The 18,548-nt window shown below is 40.9% G+C and overlaps 2 protein-coding genes across 3 annotated transcripts; one reads left to right on the top strand and one right to left on the bottom strand.

Moving 5' to 3' along the window:
- The first annotated feature begins 2,903 nt into the window (after positions 1-2,903).
- LOC142947375 (kelch domain-containing protein 10-like) lies at positions 2,904-8,701 on the top strand. 2 transcript variants are annotated; one of them, XM_076088924.1, is made up of 10 exons: positions 2,904-3,170; positions 3,561-3,653; positions 3,920-4,141; positions 4,789-4,943; positions 5,066-5,214; positions 5,664-5,748; positions 5,832-5,898; positions 5,984-6,031; positions 6,117-6,256; positions 6,704-8,701. In XM_076088924.1, the coding sequence occupies exons 1-10, from the start codon at positions 3,086-3,088 to the stop codon at positions 6,911-6,913; spliced, it is 1,254 nt and encodes a 417-aa protein (XP_075945039.1). In that variant the 5' UTR covers positions 2,904-3,085; the 3' UTR covers positions 6,914-8,701. The 2 variants fall into 2 exon arrangements, with proteins under 2 accessions (XP_075945039.1, XP_075945038.1); XM_076088923.1 differs by having other exon boundaries at positions 3,561-3,662.
- Positions 8,693-18,548, bottom strand: cax2 (cation/H+ exchanger protein 2). Its single transcript, XM_076088921.1, has 20 exons — positions 18,399-18,548; positions 16,027-16,185; positions 15,830-15,936; positions 15,632-15,746; positions 15,347-15,463; positions 15,209-15,270; positions 14,354-14,506; positions 14,082-14,273; positions 13,877-13,976; positions 13,646-13,787; positions 13,331-13,514; positions 13,086-13,185; positions 12,095-12,216; positions 11,974-12,005; positions 11,404-11,516; positions 10,455-10,600; positions 10,279-10,373; positions 10,125-10,203; positions 9,926-10,034; positions 8,693-9,322 (listed from the first exon to the last, which is right to left on the bottom strand). Exons 1-20 carry the CDS (start codon positions 18,466-18,468, stop codon positions 9,249-9,251), a joined length of 2,271 nt encoding a protein of 756 aa, XP_075945036.1. The 5' UTR covers positions 18,469-18,548; the 3' UTR covers positions 8,693-9,248.

The following is an 18,548-nucleotide window of genomic DNA, read 5'->3' as shown; positions in this document are numbered from 1 at the left end:
TTATATTAAGTTTTGTATTGTATACTGTTCATTCATATTGTTATGATACTCTGCTCCACATATGACACATATTAACCACATCAAGGGTCTAAAGACTCTAAAGAGGGTTGTGCAAACAGTAAAGCCCTTTGAGGCAAATTTGTGATTTTGGACAATAAAAATACTAGACTTTGTTAAATGGCTTGAGTAGTAAATCTTAATGAATTACAGGGAGAGGTAAGTTGTTATGTCTTTATGATTAATTTACCTAGATCTATTTTCATTGAACTACTGGCAAATATAATAATTTTAACATAATGGTTTACAGTCGCTGAGCTCAGGTCATCTAAAATCCTTTCCCACATACTTCTGTTTGAAAAGAACTCCGTTATAACAGACTAAATCCTGTGTCCATGTCTCAAATAATGTGTGCCTGTAAATGTAAACACTCTTAAGATGAGTGGAAAAGGCACATTTTGCTGGGTTGGCATGTCACATTGGCCTTGAGAATCTCACGTGAGCTGAGATGGTTCTTGAGTGGTCATATGATGACCTCCTCAGGTCATGAGACCCCCGCTTGTCATACAATCCCTTGTTTTGCTGATGTTGTTACATGTGTTTCTCCAGCCATGTGGAGCCAAGAAGAGAGCCATGAATATGACAAAAAAAAAGTCTGAGCGTACTTGTTACAAATGTAAACACAACACTTGGCTTGATATAATTAAGCTGTAAGTTACCTGTCTTACTTGATAATGTGGTGTACACCAGCTGCTCTTCTTCTGAGCTCTCACTACTCTGTCAAATGTTGCTCATGCAGTAGTTATTTACATATGAGTGTGTGAATATCTGTGTTTGTGTATGAAGGGCATGGTGGATTAGAAATGGTGTCAAACTTCTTCGCGTGTTTGCGCCACATTGCTCGCCCCACACCAAATTGCATAGAGATGACAAAAGTCTCAGTTAATGGCACTATGACGCATTCTTAAGTTCAAGTCAGATTTCATTTCATGCCAGAAGTTGTTTATTGGTCTTCCATGTTTCCAGGTTAATACAAAACAATGCTTTGCTAAGCTTAATTTACATGGCAGATTTGAATAACATTATTCAGAAGGATTTGCTTATCTATTTCAATCTCCTTATGCATGAACAAACAGAAGTCGGATTGTACTTTAGTGCATCAGTCAGAGTAGTCACTTTGGATGAGATGGTTTCAAGTGATGACCTCCATGAATCTGTGAGTGGATCACTGGAATTAACCAAAGCAGTCAAATCATCTCCAGTTTAATCTCATTAACACAGCTGCTGCTCATTGTTCAGAATTTCTTGCTGTCAGTGACATTTCATAGACTGGCTTCATTTCCGACTTGCTGTCAGTCTATTGAGGAATTATTTGGAGAGGCAGTATTACATTAACAACTGAGGCTGAGATTCTTCCTGCTCACCCTGATGAAGGCCACAACAATAAAGTTCTATAATCTATACACTACATGTGTTGCTGGAGTTGGGACCTCTTTCATTCTTTCTGCTGGCAAATGACTGAACCTCTGGTTAACATGTTTACCCCTGGAAGGAAGCTTGTGAGAGAACACGGGGGTCGACATGGATCTCTAGTTGATTGATGGGTGCATTGTGGGCAGTTATCAGCAGAAACAGGCCTTTAAAAAAAAGAAAAAGTGATTGTATCGTAACAACTATAGGGTCTTAACAGGCAGCAAGGTTGTCACACGTTAAACATTAACATGATTGCGTGTACATAGCAAAAAATAACACTCCTGCTGTATTTTTAGTGTCATGTGAAGAGCGTGAACTGCAGGGAAAGAACACTGAAAAGACGAATAAAAGAGTGGGTTTGATCCAATCTTTTCATGATTACTATCTAAACTGCGACAGTCATTGATACAACTCTCTATAACAAGTCTTGATTACACTTTGTTTAATCAGTTTCTCATGGGATTGATCTGTTTTGCTTCTTCAACCTATCCCAATGAGCTTCAAATCCAGATTACCACATGTCAGCAAAGCAGACTCAGAATATCTGGGGGAAAGGTTGACTCTTGGTTCAGTTAATCAAAAGGAATCACTCCAACCACATGGTTCTCTCAAAGTAACTAAACAGTTGTTCATCATCTAAACTGTGCTTTGGTAAGAAGGTTTTTACGTGTTTTCTTGTAGAATATTATTCACCATACATCTTCAAATATTTTGTTGGAGAATTCATATCTTGACCTCAAGTAGACAAATAACAATAAGAGAGACGGTCCTGTGACATTAATCTCAATGGTGCAACAGCACATCTCTTTGATCCCTATATTTCACTTTAGGTTTGTTTAATTGAAGGTTATTCTCCACACCTTGTAAATCCCAGATGTTTAACTATATCAGAGTTATGCCCTGCAGTTATCTGACATAAAATAGACACAATATTAATAAATAATAATCATTTAACTGTCTACGTCAATTTCATTCATTGGTTCCAACTTCTCACCAGTCAGAATGTTTTGGTTTTCTTTATCTTGTGAGATTGTAGATGTAATATATGTGGGTTTTAGGCTGTTAGTTGGATGAAGCAAGCAATTCGAACGCATCACCTTCAACTTATGAAATGGTGATGGGCATTTTCACTATTTTCTATTTAAGTCAATTTTACTAAAAAAGACTATTCTAAGCTACAGCGAATTTATAATTATAATTCTCTGGTACTTCTGTCTGTTACAAGTAACTGAAGGATTTGTATACTCTTTGACCACATAAAGAATGCAAAGCTTTTTTTTTAAGTGCGGCTAAATTTTGTCTGTTCTTTAAATATATTGTCTATATTGTATTTTAATATTTAGAGCCGCTGCAGTTTTTCGAAACATAAACATCACCATGTGATTCTTGAACGCGACATGAGGGGTTTCCGCTCCTCTGATTGGTCAGTTCAAGCCAGCTGGCTGTGACGCCGCGGGGCAGCAGCAGGTGCGGACTGTCGTGTTGTGTCTTTATTTCTTTATTTTGGTGTGATTGCTGGAGCTCGCAGGCCCATGCCACACCGTGTGGTTGAACTGAAGCGGGTTCCGGTCCAGGTCTGGGTGTGAACCCTGTCTGCGAGTGGTTCTCTGTCGAGATGTCGTCGGCCGAACACGACGGAACCTTCAGTCAGCTCAATAAGTTTGAGAAACTGTCGTGGAGGCCCCTCAACCTCGACTCAGGTCAGTAAACAAAACCCTCTGCTCTGCAAGAACACGTATTCTGGTACAGGCAGCAAAGCAAACAGCCAACCGACGCTTAATGTGTTAGTCTGTCTTTGTGTCTGTGAGTCAGCGACGTGCTGTACCACCGCGACAGCACCCAGCTCATAGCTAGCTAACGTGGCTACGGAAGCCAGCAGAAAAGAGTGAGTAATGAACACCCAGCAGACAGCCAGACAGTGATAAGAGCCACTCTTAATGGTATCTACTAGTTCAGATGATAAACAACAGATCCTAAAAAGGTAAAATCCTGCAGATTTGAGTCTTGTCATCATTTCAACATCTGACATGCATAAACTCTACGTATGTCTGTCTCTCTCTCTGTCTTTTCACTTGTTGTATGATTGACAGGCTCCAAGAAGCGGGCACGGTGGCTTCTGGCTCGGCGCATCTTCTCCCCTTCCTGCCCCAACCTGCGGATCCCCAACAGGTTTCTGAGAGAAGGTGCTAAAAGTATGACCTCCCCATCAGACTGTTGTACCTCAAAGAAGATAAACGGACTGTGTGACTGAGTGATCCCGCTCACGTTAAATACTACTCTGTGCTGTAAAACCCACAAAGTGCTACCTGTTTCACTTAAAGTATTTCGGCATCAAGTTGTCTGATATTTATGCTGTACGATGTTCTTTGCTTACACCATCTCCATTTCCTTGTCCGTCTACATCGTGGACTCTCACATTCGGTCTGTCTCCAACCTGTTCCTCCCACAGGACATTGTGTACCCCCCGCCCGGAGCGGACACCGCTGTGTAGCAGACGACACCAACCTGTATGTGTTTGGAGGCTACAACCCAGACTTTGAGGAGGCAGGCGGGTCAGAGAATGAAGACTACCCTCTTTTCAGGGAGCTTTGGCGGTTTCATTTCGCCACGGCCACCTGGCAGCAGGTCCGCACAGAGGGTTACATGCCCACAGAGCTGGCCTCTATGTCAGGTAAGGAGTGGTGCGCTGCCCTTCATTGCTTATCAGAATTAAACCCCTGCACACAACCACATCTTGTCCTTTTAGAGCCGTAATCCGGTCTTATTTAAAGGTACCCTGTTGAGTTTATGACCACTAATATGACTATGGGGCGTCAGGTTTCATGAGGTATCTGCACATAGGTAACACAATCCTGCCAATGGTTTCAAACTATTCCACTGATCTGCAGGTGGCAGTAATGCACCAAGAAACCCTGCAATGCGCCAACAAAGGCAGGGAAGAAGATGACTGCTCATGCTTAATATGTAAACAATGCTAGTTTCAAACTAAAAATCAGCTTTTCAAATGTTCAATGTGGAAGCAAATGTAATCAACACGGTTGTTTGAGCTCAAGGTCCACACTGAGTATTTGGTGAATAACACCGATTGTAAACAGAAACTTTGGTCGTTGACAAAACTTGGCTGACACACTGTAAACATTCAGTGTGTTAACATGGAATCAAGTAATCAGATTACAGTGGCTGCTGCAGGATCCTTATTTCTACAACTCCAATCGTCATGTTCCGGTCTGTAGATTTAAACCAACCGTGTAAGGGATTCTAGGCACGATGTTAAGCTGTCGTAGAGACTGGGTGTTTTCATGTCTCTCTCACTCTCAGCTGTTCTACATGGCAACAACCTGCTTGTGTTTGGTGGCACTGGGATTCCATTTGGTGAAAACAACGGCAGTGAGGTCCATGTTTGCAATGTTCAGTACAAACGATGGAACCTGCTCAACTGCAGAGGGAAGAAACCCAACAAGATCTACGGACAGGTAACTGTCTGTCTCTATATAGCTGGTTTAGACATACAGTTTAAGTCGCAAAATGTTATTCTCTGTCTAAATGTAGCTGTGTATTCCACCAAACAACATCTGTAAGTGTTCTCCTTTTCCAGGCCATGGTCATCATTAATGGCTACCTCTACGTGTTTGGCGGGACAACAGGCTACCTTTACAGTACCGACCTGCACAGGCTGGACCTGACCACCAGAGAGTGGACCCACCTCAAACCCAACAATGCACCTTCAGATCTACCGGAGGAGAGGTGAGACAGCAAGCATTGTTTTAAGAACTACAGCACTGCAGCAGTGTCTGACAGTCGGGCCCCCTCCAGCAGGCCCAGCAGTACTGGGCCTTGCAGCAGCATTGTGTCATTGCGGGGACCGGCAGAGCAGTGAGGCGAAGCTCTGCTCCTGGGAGGGGTAGGAGACACTGCTGCCAGGTGCGAAGCTCTCCTCGTCCCGCCGAAGCTTCCGACTGCAGGTCTAAGTCGGCTTCGAAGCCGGATCTCCGTCTGTTGAGTCTGACCCTGTGGCACCGATGACGAGCATTAAGAATAACTACATAGAAAGAGCCAAACTTCTCGCCGATGGTCTTGTTTACTTATGAACGTCCTATAAAGGCATTCGTATTAATTTGAGACTGTTTCATAATCGGTTAAAGTTCTTCACAGTAACTTTAGAATAGACTGAAAATGAATGCATGATTTTACAGGTACAGACATGAACTAGCTCATGATGGACAGAGAATATACATTTTAGGAGGTGGGACTTCCTGGACGTCATATCCCTTGGACAAGGTGAGAGAAACGGACACATAGTTTTGTAATAGTGTGTTACTATTTACTACTTATTACTTACTTATACTATTTGTCTCCATCAGATTCACGCATATAACTTGGAGACTAATTCCTGGGAGGAAATAGTCACCAAACCCCACGAAAAAATAGGTTTGTGATCCATGTGTAGCTCTTTTATGCTGAATAAAGTATTTGATGACCACACATTGAATTTACTTTGTCATTATCATGACAGGATATCCTGCTGCTCGCCGTTGTCACAGCTGTGTGCAGGTCAAAGATGGTAAGGAGTATTTAACACAGCGTTTTCTGGACACAACTGTCTGAAATGTTTTTTTATTTTTGACCATGTCTTGCTCTGTTTCCAGAGGTGTTTCTCTGTGGGGGTTATAACGGAGAGCTGATCCTATCCGACCTGTGGAAAATCAACCTGCAGACATTTCAGTGGACCAAGCTGCCTGCCGCCATGCCAGAACCAGCTTATTTTCACTGTGCTGCAGTCACTCCGGTTAGTACATTTTCTTGTCACACATGTCTCCATCTAACTTGCTCAGCAGATGTCTCTTCTGCACTGGGTGAGAAAGAAATCTATCAGGTTTTTTTTGTGCTGTATGCCTGAAACTAAGCGTTGTTCTCATTATGAATTAATCTGCAGATTTACTTTGTTCTACTAACTAATTATTTCGTCTATAAAATATCAGAAAAAAGTGAAAATCTCTATTGTTCTCAGAGCCCAGTGGGACTTCTTCAAATGTCCCACTTGTCAACTGAAAAACCATCATCAACAAATCATCACATTGCTAAAGCTGAAACTAGAGAATATTTTGGGGTTTTGCTTAAAAAATGACCAAATAATCAAAATAGTTGCTCATTAAATTGATGCTGATTGACTAAATAATGAATTAATCCACTAGTTGTTTCAGCTCTAATTTCTGCAACTGCCTCTATCCTTTAGGCTGGCTGCATGTATGTACACGGCGGGGTCGTCAACATGTCTGGGAACAGAAGGACCGGCTCCTTGTACAAAGTGTGGTTGGTGGTGCCCAGCCTGCTGGAGCTGACCTGGGAGAAACTGCTGAAGACGTTCCCTCACTTAGCTCAGCAGTCCACGCTTCAGCTGCTCGGCATGGGACTGACGCACACACTAATTCAGCGGCTGAAATAGACAAAGCACAGAGACTGGAGGAAGGGGTATGTGATGAAACAGCTCTGACTCTAAAATCCCCGATGACTACGAAAAGACAGTCTGATGGATCTGAGAAAAAAAACTTTGAATGCCTTTTAACTTTATTTTTATGTAAATGTGTGCTTGTAAAAAAGCAAACTGCAATGTTTTTCATGAGTTTCTTTGTATGTGGTGGGTCAGATTTGAGTTTGCATGAATCCATCAGAAGTCATGCATCGGTGCGGACACCAGAATCACTCTTTCTTGTGCTTAGATTCAATTCAGGGACTAAGCTCAGCTCGTTTAACTGTTGCTGAAGGGATTACGCGTTGCACACCATTGCCATCTTTTACACATCTTCAGACATGCAGTAGGTTTGATCAAACATTGCTGGTATAAACCTAAATTTCCATTCAGTTAGTTAGAAATTGGCCAGTTTATCTGAAAAGAGGCACACTGCTGATAAAGAATGGACGCGTTATAACTGTGATACCTAAAAATCTAAGGTCAATTATTTAAAGCGTCATGTTTCAGCCTCGAGGGCTTTCTGAGTGAATGCTGATATCGAGCTGTGATTATAAATGTACAGTACAAATTAAAAATGTTCCTCCCACTGGTCACATTAGGCCTTGTGAGCAGATAAAACCCCCAAAAGCCTTTTTAAAACATCTGTGACATGGCACCACTGTGAATCTTCTCGTGCCTCTTCGGTTATTATTCCTCTTTAAGGAGACATTAGAAATGAATTCATACACCTGTAGCTCCACAGTGATTCTCGAGCCTTTTTATTTCTACATTCGGTGCCTTCCGAATTTCCTGAATGTCACATGTTTTTACGCATCAGTAAATCAGTCCTTTTTTTACAGATTGTTTTGTTCTCTGTGCACATGTAGCCTGGTGTTTGCCACATGAGCTTTTTGTTGCTGAACATTTCTGCTCATGAGTAATAAGGAGGTGCAGCTAACGAGTTTTCATTAACTTAAATACACATTTGTTACCTATTTATTTGAATCACTGCTGCTGTTCTATTTTATTACAAAACCTTTAATTGTAGCAAAACGTGAGCTTCTTTTCTTTTTCACATGATTTCACTGTCATTTCATTTAAGTGTATGCCTAAACTCCATTTGAACCCTTTATATTGTAACATAGGCTGTATTGTTAAAAAGATGTCTTACTTTTTCCAGAGGACTTTGCTCTGTGCAGTACTACTACTAAAAAGACGTGGCATGGGACTTTGTTTTAACTAGTTAGAAGGTAGAGTCTTGAGGCGTACTCAGGATGTGACATACTGTGATCAGATTGAGTCTGAAGAGCTCCACGAACATTCACCATCGCCAAAATGTCAAGTCTTTCTTGTAAAAGCAGATTTATGCATACAGAGATGAATTTGATCACTGTAACTGTTGGTACAATACTAAGCTAACTCTTTCATGACTTATTGTATCATAATGCCTGTTTTCATATTCAAAACTCCACCTCAGTTACTTTTTCTTATGTTTGACATATTATGGCCTTATTTATCTTATTATGAAGCAACAGCTTCACTACGTGCTCAGACTTGATACATGTACTTCCTTGCTTGCGATCGAGATGTTTAAATTTGCATCGTTTGTGATGTTAATGAAAGTTGAATTATCTCTTGCATGAAGGTATGTTGTGCATGTCACGTTACATAAACTCTCGGGAGAAAAGGTCAATGTCTCTTCAACAGCAATCATGGCTGTAATGTACAATATATTTTGTAATTGCTGTCTGTACAAACAATAAAAACACACAGTTTTTCAAATTGTTGTATTGACGGACATAGTTATTATTCTTGCTTAGCACAGCCAACCATTCCACATTTTCCATACATAATGTGCCAGTGTTTTATCTAAAATAATGTCAATTATCTCTAACAGACATGTACCATTTAACATGTCATACAAGTATACAAAATATATTACAACAGTACCCTAAACAAAATATAATCAGTGCAGATACATAACATATTTATTGTAAAAATACTTTTTTTCCTTCTTTCACCACAGTTTACAAAGATCATAAGAAGTTATGAATCTGAGTTAGTTAAGTATGTTAGCTTACAAACGACATTTCACAGTAGTAACATAGTCATGCATCAAGTACCTACCTGACAGAAACATTTTGTAAATTGTATAATTTAGGAAATGGCATGACAAAATAAAATCCTAAAAAACCATGTCAGGATTTGCACACGATCATTCAGTCATGAAAAAGTCTAATCTGCAGGGAGTGATGTTGAATTTACATGTTCAGAGTCCTCCAGGCTTAACAAATAGTGTAACTTGGTCTGAAAACATTTAGTCGCCCAGTCAGCAGCCTGGTGGCGATGGAGCAAAGTAATACAGAGCCAGCAGAATAAGGTAGACCACCACCAGAGCTGTACCTGGGTGGGGAAATAACACGTCATTGGGTTACACAAGTCTAAGATTACATTCTATCAAACCACCATACTGGATTTGCTTGCAGATATTCTTAAAGAAAACAAACTATACTATAAATATATGGTAATATTTTTAGTTTGATATTCTTGCAGGGGAACGTTCGGAGTTATCTGGATATCTTTGGTGAATAAAACCCCGAACACTCTGAGAATCATTGACTGGTCAGCAAAGTTACTCATATAAATGACTAAACCAGCCGCTTGGAATCAATCAAAAACCTGTTGAACACGCAACGACCACGGCCACTTAAGAGTCCGGAAGTGTGAGTTTAATTTTGATTTTGACAAGAGTGTGTGGCGTGTCTTATACGCCGACTACGAGTCGATTGCCTGCATTCATCGCCTCTTGTTTTTTAAGTTTGAATGAAGTTTGTTTTACGACACCTTACAGCTCATTTGGTGTCTAGACTTGGGGATAGCGACAGTGGTGGTTGAAGACACACCTTATAGAGAGTTGCACCTTTCTAGTTTGAAGATTAATTCATCTTGATGAATTTAATTTCATGTTCCATCTCTGTAAAAAAAGAAAAAACACACTAAACTTACCCTGAAAATAATCAGACTTGCCGTCCATGAAGATGTAGTTGACAACAATCACGCTGAAGATGCTGGCCCACAGGTGTATGTCACTGAACAACAGCACAAATCCCACATCCTGTCCAAAAAGAGTTGATTACAGGAACTATAAAACAGCAAACGGGTATTTCTATGAATGAATGAATGATGAAACTGAAGGGTGTCTTACATAGAAGGCATTAAATAAGACGAGAATTGGAATCTGTAGCATGCAGACCTGAACAGCAATACAGCTTCCCACCTCCAAGCTGAAAAAAGACAAATCATTATAAATGTCACTTTTTGAAATGTGCAGAGTACCTACTTAATAAGACAGGATTTACCTAAGACTGATATTGTTTTGGAGAGCAAACTGAATCCCATTAACAATCTCTGGGATCTCAGGGACCATTGCGAGAACTGTCACCCCAATGAAATACTGGAGAGAGAGAGAGAGTCAAACGTTAGGACAGCCGGAGGAAACGACCACATAAAAACTGACTCAGAGGCACGTCCTGACCTGAGAGATGTTGGGCTGGTTTAGTATTGGCTGGATGTGCTCGGTGGCAAGATCAGCACAAGCAGACGTGAGCACAGTGGCAATGATGAGGATGAGCAGAGACCTCCACCGTGACCAGTGGACTACTGCGCCATGGTGGCCCGTCACTGCACAGACAAACAAAGACACTATATTATATTCACTGTCTTGTAGCGGAATAATGCAAGGTACAATTTTGTGTTTGCCAATAAATGGATAGTTTGGATGTTTTGAAGTGGGGTTGTATGAGATACTTATCCATAGTCAGTGTGTTACCTACAGTAGACGGCCATCAGTATGTCCCCAGTTTGGAGAAACAGACACAACAGGAGCAACACAATGTCCTGCAGTCGATGGGTGCAGGAGCAAAATGTATTTTAGCCACCAAAAAATGGCGATTATGCTCTTATCAAAGCCACAATTGGTTAATTTGTTTTTGTTATTGTGTGACTTTGGTGATTCTAAACTATCCCTTTAAAACACCAAAGTCACATAAATACACAAACAAATGAACCGATCGAGGCAGCGGTAACCAGCAACTCCCGTGCTGTGCGATAGAAAGTTACAGTTTTTGTCAATGGAATCTGGAGGCTTTAAAGAAAGCACAGATAACGGCTTTAATTCGCTGTCTAAAAGGGCTCTCTGACAGTAAGTTAAAGTGGTAAAAATATTCTTAATATAGTGAACACTTATATTGTTACGGATTTTCTTTCGGTGGGCCTTTCTTTAGGAGTCCAGAATACATTTTAGCTTCTGTCCTCGTCCGCAGCAGTACATTATAGCTTCAGTGCTGGTACTTCTGTCTGCTTCTCCAAACTGGGGGTGTCTACTGTAGGTAATACACTGACTATGGATAAGTACCTCATACAACCCCACTTCAAAACATCCAAACTATCCCTTTAGCTGTGACTCATGAGAGGGAGACTCCTACCCTGTCCATCTCCAACATGAATGTCATAAATGTGGGAGTGCGTCTTCAGCGTAAATATCAGACCAATGATGTAGGCTGCTGGCAAGAGGATAGATACTGTGTACACCAGTGGCCTGGCAACAAGATGTAAACACAGTAGATTAAAGGAAAATAAAATAAATAGGGAAATTCAAAAGACTATATGATGGCTTAGTAGGTTTTAGCTTATTTGCCTCCGGTCTTTTTACACCTTATAAGTGCGGCAACAACTTTCCACAGCAGAGACTACTTTTAGATTTATTTATCTCCTTCCAGACAGTTGCTGTTTTGCTTTTGTTTCACTCGAATGAAAATAAACTTTTAAGAGAAATGCGTTGAAAAGTGGTTGTTAGTGCATCAGCTCTAGAGTCAACTTTAGAGTCTGCTGCTGAAAATTAAACCAAGACGGATAATAAGCAAACACGGACATTGTGGAAACGTTAACTCTCGACACTAAATGCACCAACGAGGAGACTTTTTTATAAAAGAGCCTTTTTATTACAGTCAGTATATATATATATATATATATAAATAATAATAAAAATATCTTACTCAACATGGTTGTGGAACAATGTACCATTGTTCTGTTGGGGGAAAAAAATAATATTAAACATAACACAGTGTAAGTAATTCATACAATGTTTGTTATAATGTGTTACGAAGAGATACTGACCAGATCGTAGTGGCAGTTGTGGCAGACAAACTGACCAGTGCTGTTTGCTCCAGTGGAGTTGGTGCAGGCGTCACACACCAGATTTCCATAAGCTTTGGAGAACAACGTGGGGGCAAACACACCTGCCATTGACAATCAGGAGGATTAGTCAGTGTACAAGGTTTTGGTAAAGCTTTTACATTGTTTTGGCAGTGTACAGCTGGTTCTGTTGCTGCCACCATCACCTGAGTACCAGCAAGACATCTGATGTCATTTGGAGCTGAGTATTTGACATGTGTATAAACTTGGTCATTTTTAAAATAATCTACACATCTCTTCTTTATTGAATGAATGTCTTTGAACATGTGACTTTCTATTCTCCATACAATTACTTCTCTGAGGGCCAAGTGTATACATGTACAAACTCTTCAACATTTAACATTTCATGTTTTACAGACACTAGTCGGACAGTTTTTTGTTTGATTGAGAATTGTGTAACACAATTATGTTAAATCTGTAGAATTATTTTCAGCTACCAGGTGATGCAAGTGTTAAGTGTAAAATGCGAAGCTTGCGAGGAAAACAAGTAGCTGCAAAAAACAACTGCAGCTGTAATATTTGTTGTCTGCAGGTGGAGCAAGTGTCAAAACTGAAGCAGCTACTACTTTGTTTGCCTTTAGGAATCAGAAAGTGTTTGTATCTGGAGGTCTAAACTGCTGCTGCTGCTGGTTTCCTGCTGGCACTGTAGAACGTGTCCAACAGAGACCAATCAACTTCTCCTGGTGGAAAAAATAACTGACTAAATGTCAACAAATCAGTCTGTGAGTACCTCAGGAGCCAGTTTCATGACGTATTTTGCATCTTAAAATACAGTTAGAAGAGAGAAAATGGTTTCTTATTTTTATAAAAAAGTTCTGTAACTTTTTTATATTGTTATCAACATCTGTGTGTGACACTTCAGAAACTGTATGGCTGGATGAAGACAGACAGTCCATATCTATTAAATACTTGCCTCCTACAGAGATGAAAAGCAATGCGGAGCTCACTCCTGTACAGCGAGTGTTGAATCTTTGCTCACTGTGTCTCAACCCTCCGATTATCATGCAGATGCCCTTAGAAAAAGACAAAGCAAGAAGCCACATTCATACTGCACATGCAATATTTGTGTAGTGTATTTGAATGTGACTTTTGTTGTACTTTAAATGTTTGTTTTTCACCTATGGCTGTACAATTAGATGTGAATGCAGGATGGCTCACCGGGATGAAGAGGATGCATCCGAGCAGCGTGCCAGTCAGTGCTGCTTTAACAACCTCCTGCAGACACGGGTTGGAGGCCTGGTGACCTCTGAGTAGGGCTGTGATGTAAAAGGTTAACTCTGTGATGGAGCCAAAGGTGGCGTTCACCACTGCACCCACTGCAAAGTTACTCTGGGCTGAGATACTGCAAGTGTCAAAAAGGATTGACAATTAACATCAGACGCTGCTTTGTACGAAAATCTGTAACTCATTTAACATTTTTGGTACACTCGGTGCATCGGGGAACATCAAATGAATCTTATTAGAACAACTCACCTGGCAATGCCCATACCAATATAATAAGACAGAGGTATGATGGAGCAGATTGCTATGGCGAACTTGACATTAGAGCTGGCGTACTGGTTATCTCGGTCAATATATCCAATTACAATGGCAACTACTACTAGAGGGAGGAGGTCTGAGGTGGGGGTCAAGGATGAGAACAGGTCTTCATTTGACACACTGACACACACACACACACTTCATCTACATAACGGTAAAGGATACTGACAGCGAACACATTGATCCCATCAACAGTGTACTTGTAGTAATACCAGTTTGCAGCGTGGTAGCAGCACAGCAGTGCTCTGGTTTCGTAGACTTGAGGCTAAGGGTCAAGTAGAAAATAAAGAAGCTGGTGCATTAAACCAACACTGAAGAATATCTCCAGGTTTATGTGCTGTAGGTGATTATGATTAAATCCCTCACTTGCCTTCCTCCGTGAGCAGGTGGAGACAGAGACATCCTCAGGAGCCAAGAGAAGGATGACGCCTAGTGTCCGTGCGTTCATCTTGGAAACAGGGATAGTGAAGACCAGGATCCAGGAGAGGAAGCAGGCCAGGGAGTGCATGACCACCAGAGGAGGATATCCCAGCAGCAGCCACACGTAAGTCGAGAAACGACGCTGTGTAACGAGGAGAATGATTTCCATGTAGCAAACATGTATTTTATATATATATGTCCTATACATAAATTGTAAATTACCCAGTACGGAGTACGCAGAGGTCGTCCTGGCAGCTCTGCAATTAGCACCTCTGTGGGTGAAGGCAACAGAACTGGTGAATTATCTTCCGTCCCGTCTACGTTACACTCACAGTCTGGTGCTTGTTCACAACATCTTCTCAATGTATTTCCAATCTGGAGAAACATAACCAGAGGAAACATGAACAAATTGAACTATGGCACCTACACTTCTATTAGAAATCAATGACCTGCATTAGTGTAACGGGACTCTTGGCACAGCTTGTAGTCTGAAGTTTACACAAATCGTTCTTACAACTGGGCAAATCTACACAATCTACTAAATAGGCTATTTAGTTTTAACAGTTGGAGAGGTTTGTATCGACAGGGCTCCTTACATTAACCATTAACATGTTTCTAATTGGGCAGGTTTGCAACATGTGAGTTATTGCTCAAGGTGTTGCTAAAATGTAGCTACTTGTAAAACTTCCAACTAAACCAAATCGGAGAAGTGCTGTGAATTGTGCACTCGCAAAATAAAAATCTGGTGACAAATAAAGCTTGAGACCTTTAAAAAGGTTTTTGTGACCTACATTGTCAATAAATACTTTAATGTCAAACTGTCAATCACATTTACTCCCCTTGTCTCACCCATACAACTGATCTTGTGACGTTACCAAAAGGCTTCACCTCAACGATGTATGTGCAACAACGAGTTGCAGCAAACTGTGTAGTGTTGCAGACTTGTGGTCTGCTTTAATGACCACGAGTCTGTGAGAGACTATGAGGAAACTACAGGATTTACTGTGCATCTTCCTCATTTCAGTCAGTAGAAAAAGTAAAACATCCCCAAAAAAATCAACTGAAACCAAACTGTACCTCATGGATCGACTTGCCGAATGGCCACAGGAAGTAGCAGGACAGCTTCCAGCAAAGTTTGCCTAAAGAGCGAGAGAAAAACTGAATATATGCAAAAAATAAACAGGATCATTAATCTGCGTTGGTTGGCTCACCTACCATACGGTACACCAGCGATAGTGATGAACATAAGTAGACCGATCAAGAAATATGCCAGAGAGACCCACCAGCCGAAGAGAAGCACATACGCTACGTTTCCGCATGTGATGAGATGACCTGACACCAAGAAGACAAAATGATGGATTATTTGTTATTTGGTATCGCTCGCTTTCGGTTTCGCCTCCAAATAAAGTCTCGTCTCATCAATCCTTTCCCAAGTTGAGATAAATCTGAATTATCCTCCAACACAAACTAAACACACTACTTGAATACTATAACCCGTACCTGGTCCTGCATGTGGTTTAATGACGTTGAGTTCAGAGTAGAGCTCTTTCACGACCTCTGACCTGACTTCAAACGGACGCTCCGTCACATGGCTCTTCCATTTTCTGAAACCAAACTGACGCAGACACCAAACACTGGGTTAGAGGGATGAGCCGTTGTGCCTGTTGTGCTGCACTCAAACCCCTTTAGACTTCTTACCCTGTAGTTGTTGACCAGTTTATTGGCTTCCACCTCATTCTCCGCTCTGATGGTTCTCTTGCTTTGGATCTCCTCCCAGCTATCATCGCAGGCCCGATGGTTCGGACCTAAATTGACGAGCCACAAGATGACAAATAAATGTTTGAAAACATATCAGCATTGCTGTTAAAAAGAAATCTAAATAAGTCAGTACTCACATGCATGTTCAGGCATGCATTTTGTTGTGCACAGTGCAGGACATATTGACTGATGTGAAGATAGAGCGTCTGTTGAATTAGGTTGTGGATCTCCGCACAGTTGGTCATGAATCTGTTCATGATTGTGACCGACCTGGACATCGTGTTCCCACGGAAGATCTGCAACACCAAGCAAAAAAGTAATTACACTACAAAAACTAAAAGATGTTTTATGTAGTCACAAAGTAAGTGGTCAGAAGTCTGGTCAACGTGATAATATAACCATTATAGGAAATACTGATTTAACGAAAAGTACAAAGAACTGAAACTATCGTGTACTACTCAAAGCCATAATGTCGCTGTATCATTAGAGAGTCACATCTCAGTATTTGGGGTCGTAGAAAGAGTATAGAATCATATATCTGGCAATTTAAAACAACATCAAATTAGTGTAAATGTATTTGAATTCATTGTTTTGGTACAGCAGTGAATGTACAATATGTTTTGGGAAAACTGTGCCTCAACCTGTGACTTTTGAGCATGTTGATCAAAAGTCCCACTGTGTGCAGTCAACTGTTCTGTTTATAAGATGAATGTCACTACAGCAGTCAATCTTTCATTTAAAGATCACATTCAGACATGTTTAAGACTTGCTTTGATCAATGATTAATGATCCGTGTTTTGCTGGAATGTGCAGAGGCCTGTTGAATCGTGTTATTTGGGTTTTATGTTATTCTACCTGCTTTGTTGTCATATAAATATATGTGACTGGTTCTTGTGAGTTTGTTCTTTGATTTTGACTATATGCATTGCCCGTTAATGACAAAGCATCCCGTCATGCTGGCGTCATAATGAGGTTATTAGGAGGTGGTTCAACTGTAGTAGGACAGCACTGAAGGCCCAGGTATAAAACACACGGCCCGCCACTGTCATTCGTACACATGTTAAACTCCCCCTTCACTAAGAGCACACTTTTAGTGGAGGGGGACTTAGTATACGATGAGATCTGGTTTAAGAGGCTTATGGCTCTCACACCCTAAACAAGAATCATACCCCTGGACCAACAAGTCACATTTATAAGAAAGAGAAGACTTGAGAAATCTTATAGACTGCTATAATGAATCAAGCAAGTCTTTGTCTGAGAAATACGTCCGCATGTATTGACTTAATGCTGACTATCTGTGCTGCCCTTCTTTCTTTACAGCGTAGTCAGAAAAAACAAAAACGCCCGTATCACACACAGACTGCCTCCAAAATCATTACCCTTCCACACCCCAACCTCTAAGGCTTCAGCAACGGACTCATCACATTCACAACACTCACAATAATACATGACCATGGTCATACATTTTTCACAGTCATTTAAGGACTTTAAAACTTTAAGAAAAGCACATTTTGGCAAGAGTATTGTCCTCTCTTCCATAGCAGCCTTAAATGCATTACCACATTGACTGCATGCATATATATATATATATATATATATATTGATGGTGATGTCTTGCCTCAGGGGCTGAAATGTTATCTTTCAACTGATAACTGCCTCAGACAGCCTGACAACAGCTGGATTTGTTCTGCTGGGAAACCAGAGGCATGACACCAATAAAGTAAAGGGTAAAAGACGCCCTTCCATTGATTCATTCTTACAAGACACAAACTCGATGAATGAATAAGTGCCGACAAACCGCTGGCATCATGAGACAAGAAAGCACAATAATCATTACTTCTCCTTTTAAGCTGCTCAAAATAGTGCCTTTCACACACTGTTGAGTCTTGTTTTATTTCCTCTTTCTGTTTTGGTATTTCCTGAAGCCCAAACATAATATAATAAAAGGGACGTATTTGTTTTTGTTTTTTACTGTTGCTTTGAACAAGCAATCTGAAGATGTCATATTGTAATTTGGAAAACGGTGTTAGTTTATTTCCCCTATTTTCTGTTATTGTATATTCATTTAAAAAAAAATACACTGATTAATATAAATAATCATTCGCTGCAGCCCCAGTATGGACAACTACGGGTTGTCTCATAGCAGCAAAGGAAACAAAAATAGATATCACATAGCACAGAACACAATAGATGTCCCATTACATTGTTATGAGCACTTTTTATATTTTGGGCACACAAACAGAGACGGCACTGGCGCGCGCAAACACGCGCACACACGCAGTGTCTAATCAATACGAGGTGACATATGAAACAGCCCTCTCTGGACCGAGCTGACCTTGTTTACTCTTTTGATTCACGTGATGATATCACGGGAGGCTGAATAAGCACAACAGCCCATGTTGTCAGATTTAAAATGGAGAATGCATTCACCGCGCTGTCAACGACACGTTCTGCTTGTTACACATAAAGTTTTTATACCACGAGCTAAATATGAGCTTCAGCCGCTCACCTTGTGTCTGGTCGGTCGGCCGCCTTCTCCGGCTGCCCGTGCCTGAGCTGTGTGCGGCTGACAGAGACATGTCCTTCGGTAAAACACCTCAGCGTTAAGTCTTATAGCACTCCGTTCTCATCTCAGCCAACGTGACGCACTGACTCAGGA

The sequence above is a fragment of the Anarhichas minor genome, unplaced genomic scaffold (assembly GCF_050575085.1).
Source record: "Anarhichas minor isolate MPS153535 unplaced genomic scaffold, ASM5057508v1 ptg000011l, whole genome shotgun sequence".
NCBI lineage: Eukaryota > Metazoa > Chordata > Actinopteri > Perciformes > Anarhichadidae > Anarhichas > Anarhichas minor.
The sequence above is the reverse complement of the archived record's forward strand: the minus strand, read 5'-3'. Positions and strand labels throughout refer to the sequence as shown.

Coding starts and splice junctions, on each gene's coding strand:
- LOC142947375 (XM_076088923.1), top strand. CDS start 3,086: ATGTCGTCGGCCGAACACGACGGAACCTTCAGTCAGCTCAATAAGTTT. Junction 4,944..5,065: donor CCAACAAGATCTACGGACAG/GTAACTGTCTGT, acceptor CTCCTTTTCCAG/GCCATGGTCATCATTAATGG. Junction 5,215..5,663: donor TCAGATCTACCGGAGGAGAG/GTGAGACAGCAA, acceptor ATGATTTTACAG/GTACAGACATGAACTAGCTC.
- cax2 (XM_076088921.1), bottom strand. CDS start 18,468: ATGTCTCTGTCAGCCGCACACAGCTCAGGCACGGGCAGCCGGAGAAGG. Junction 13,515..13,645: donor ATTGGTATGGGCATTGCCAG/GTGAGTTGTTCT, acceptor TGACACTTGCAG/TATCTCAGCCCAGAGTAACT. Junction 12,006..12,094: donor ACAACTGCCACTACGATCTG/GTCAGTATCTCT, acceptor TTCCCCCAACAG/AACAATGGTACATTGTTCCA.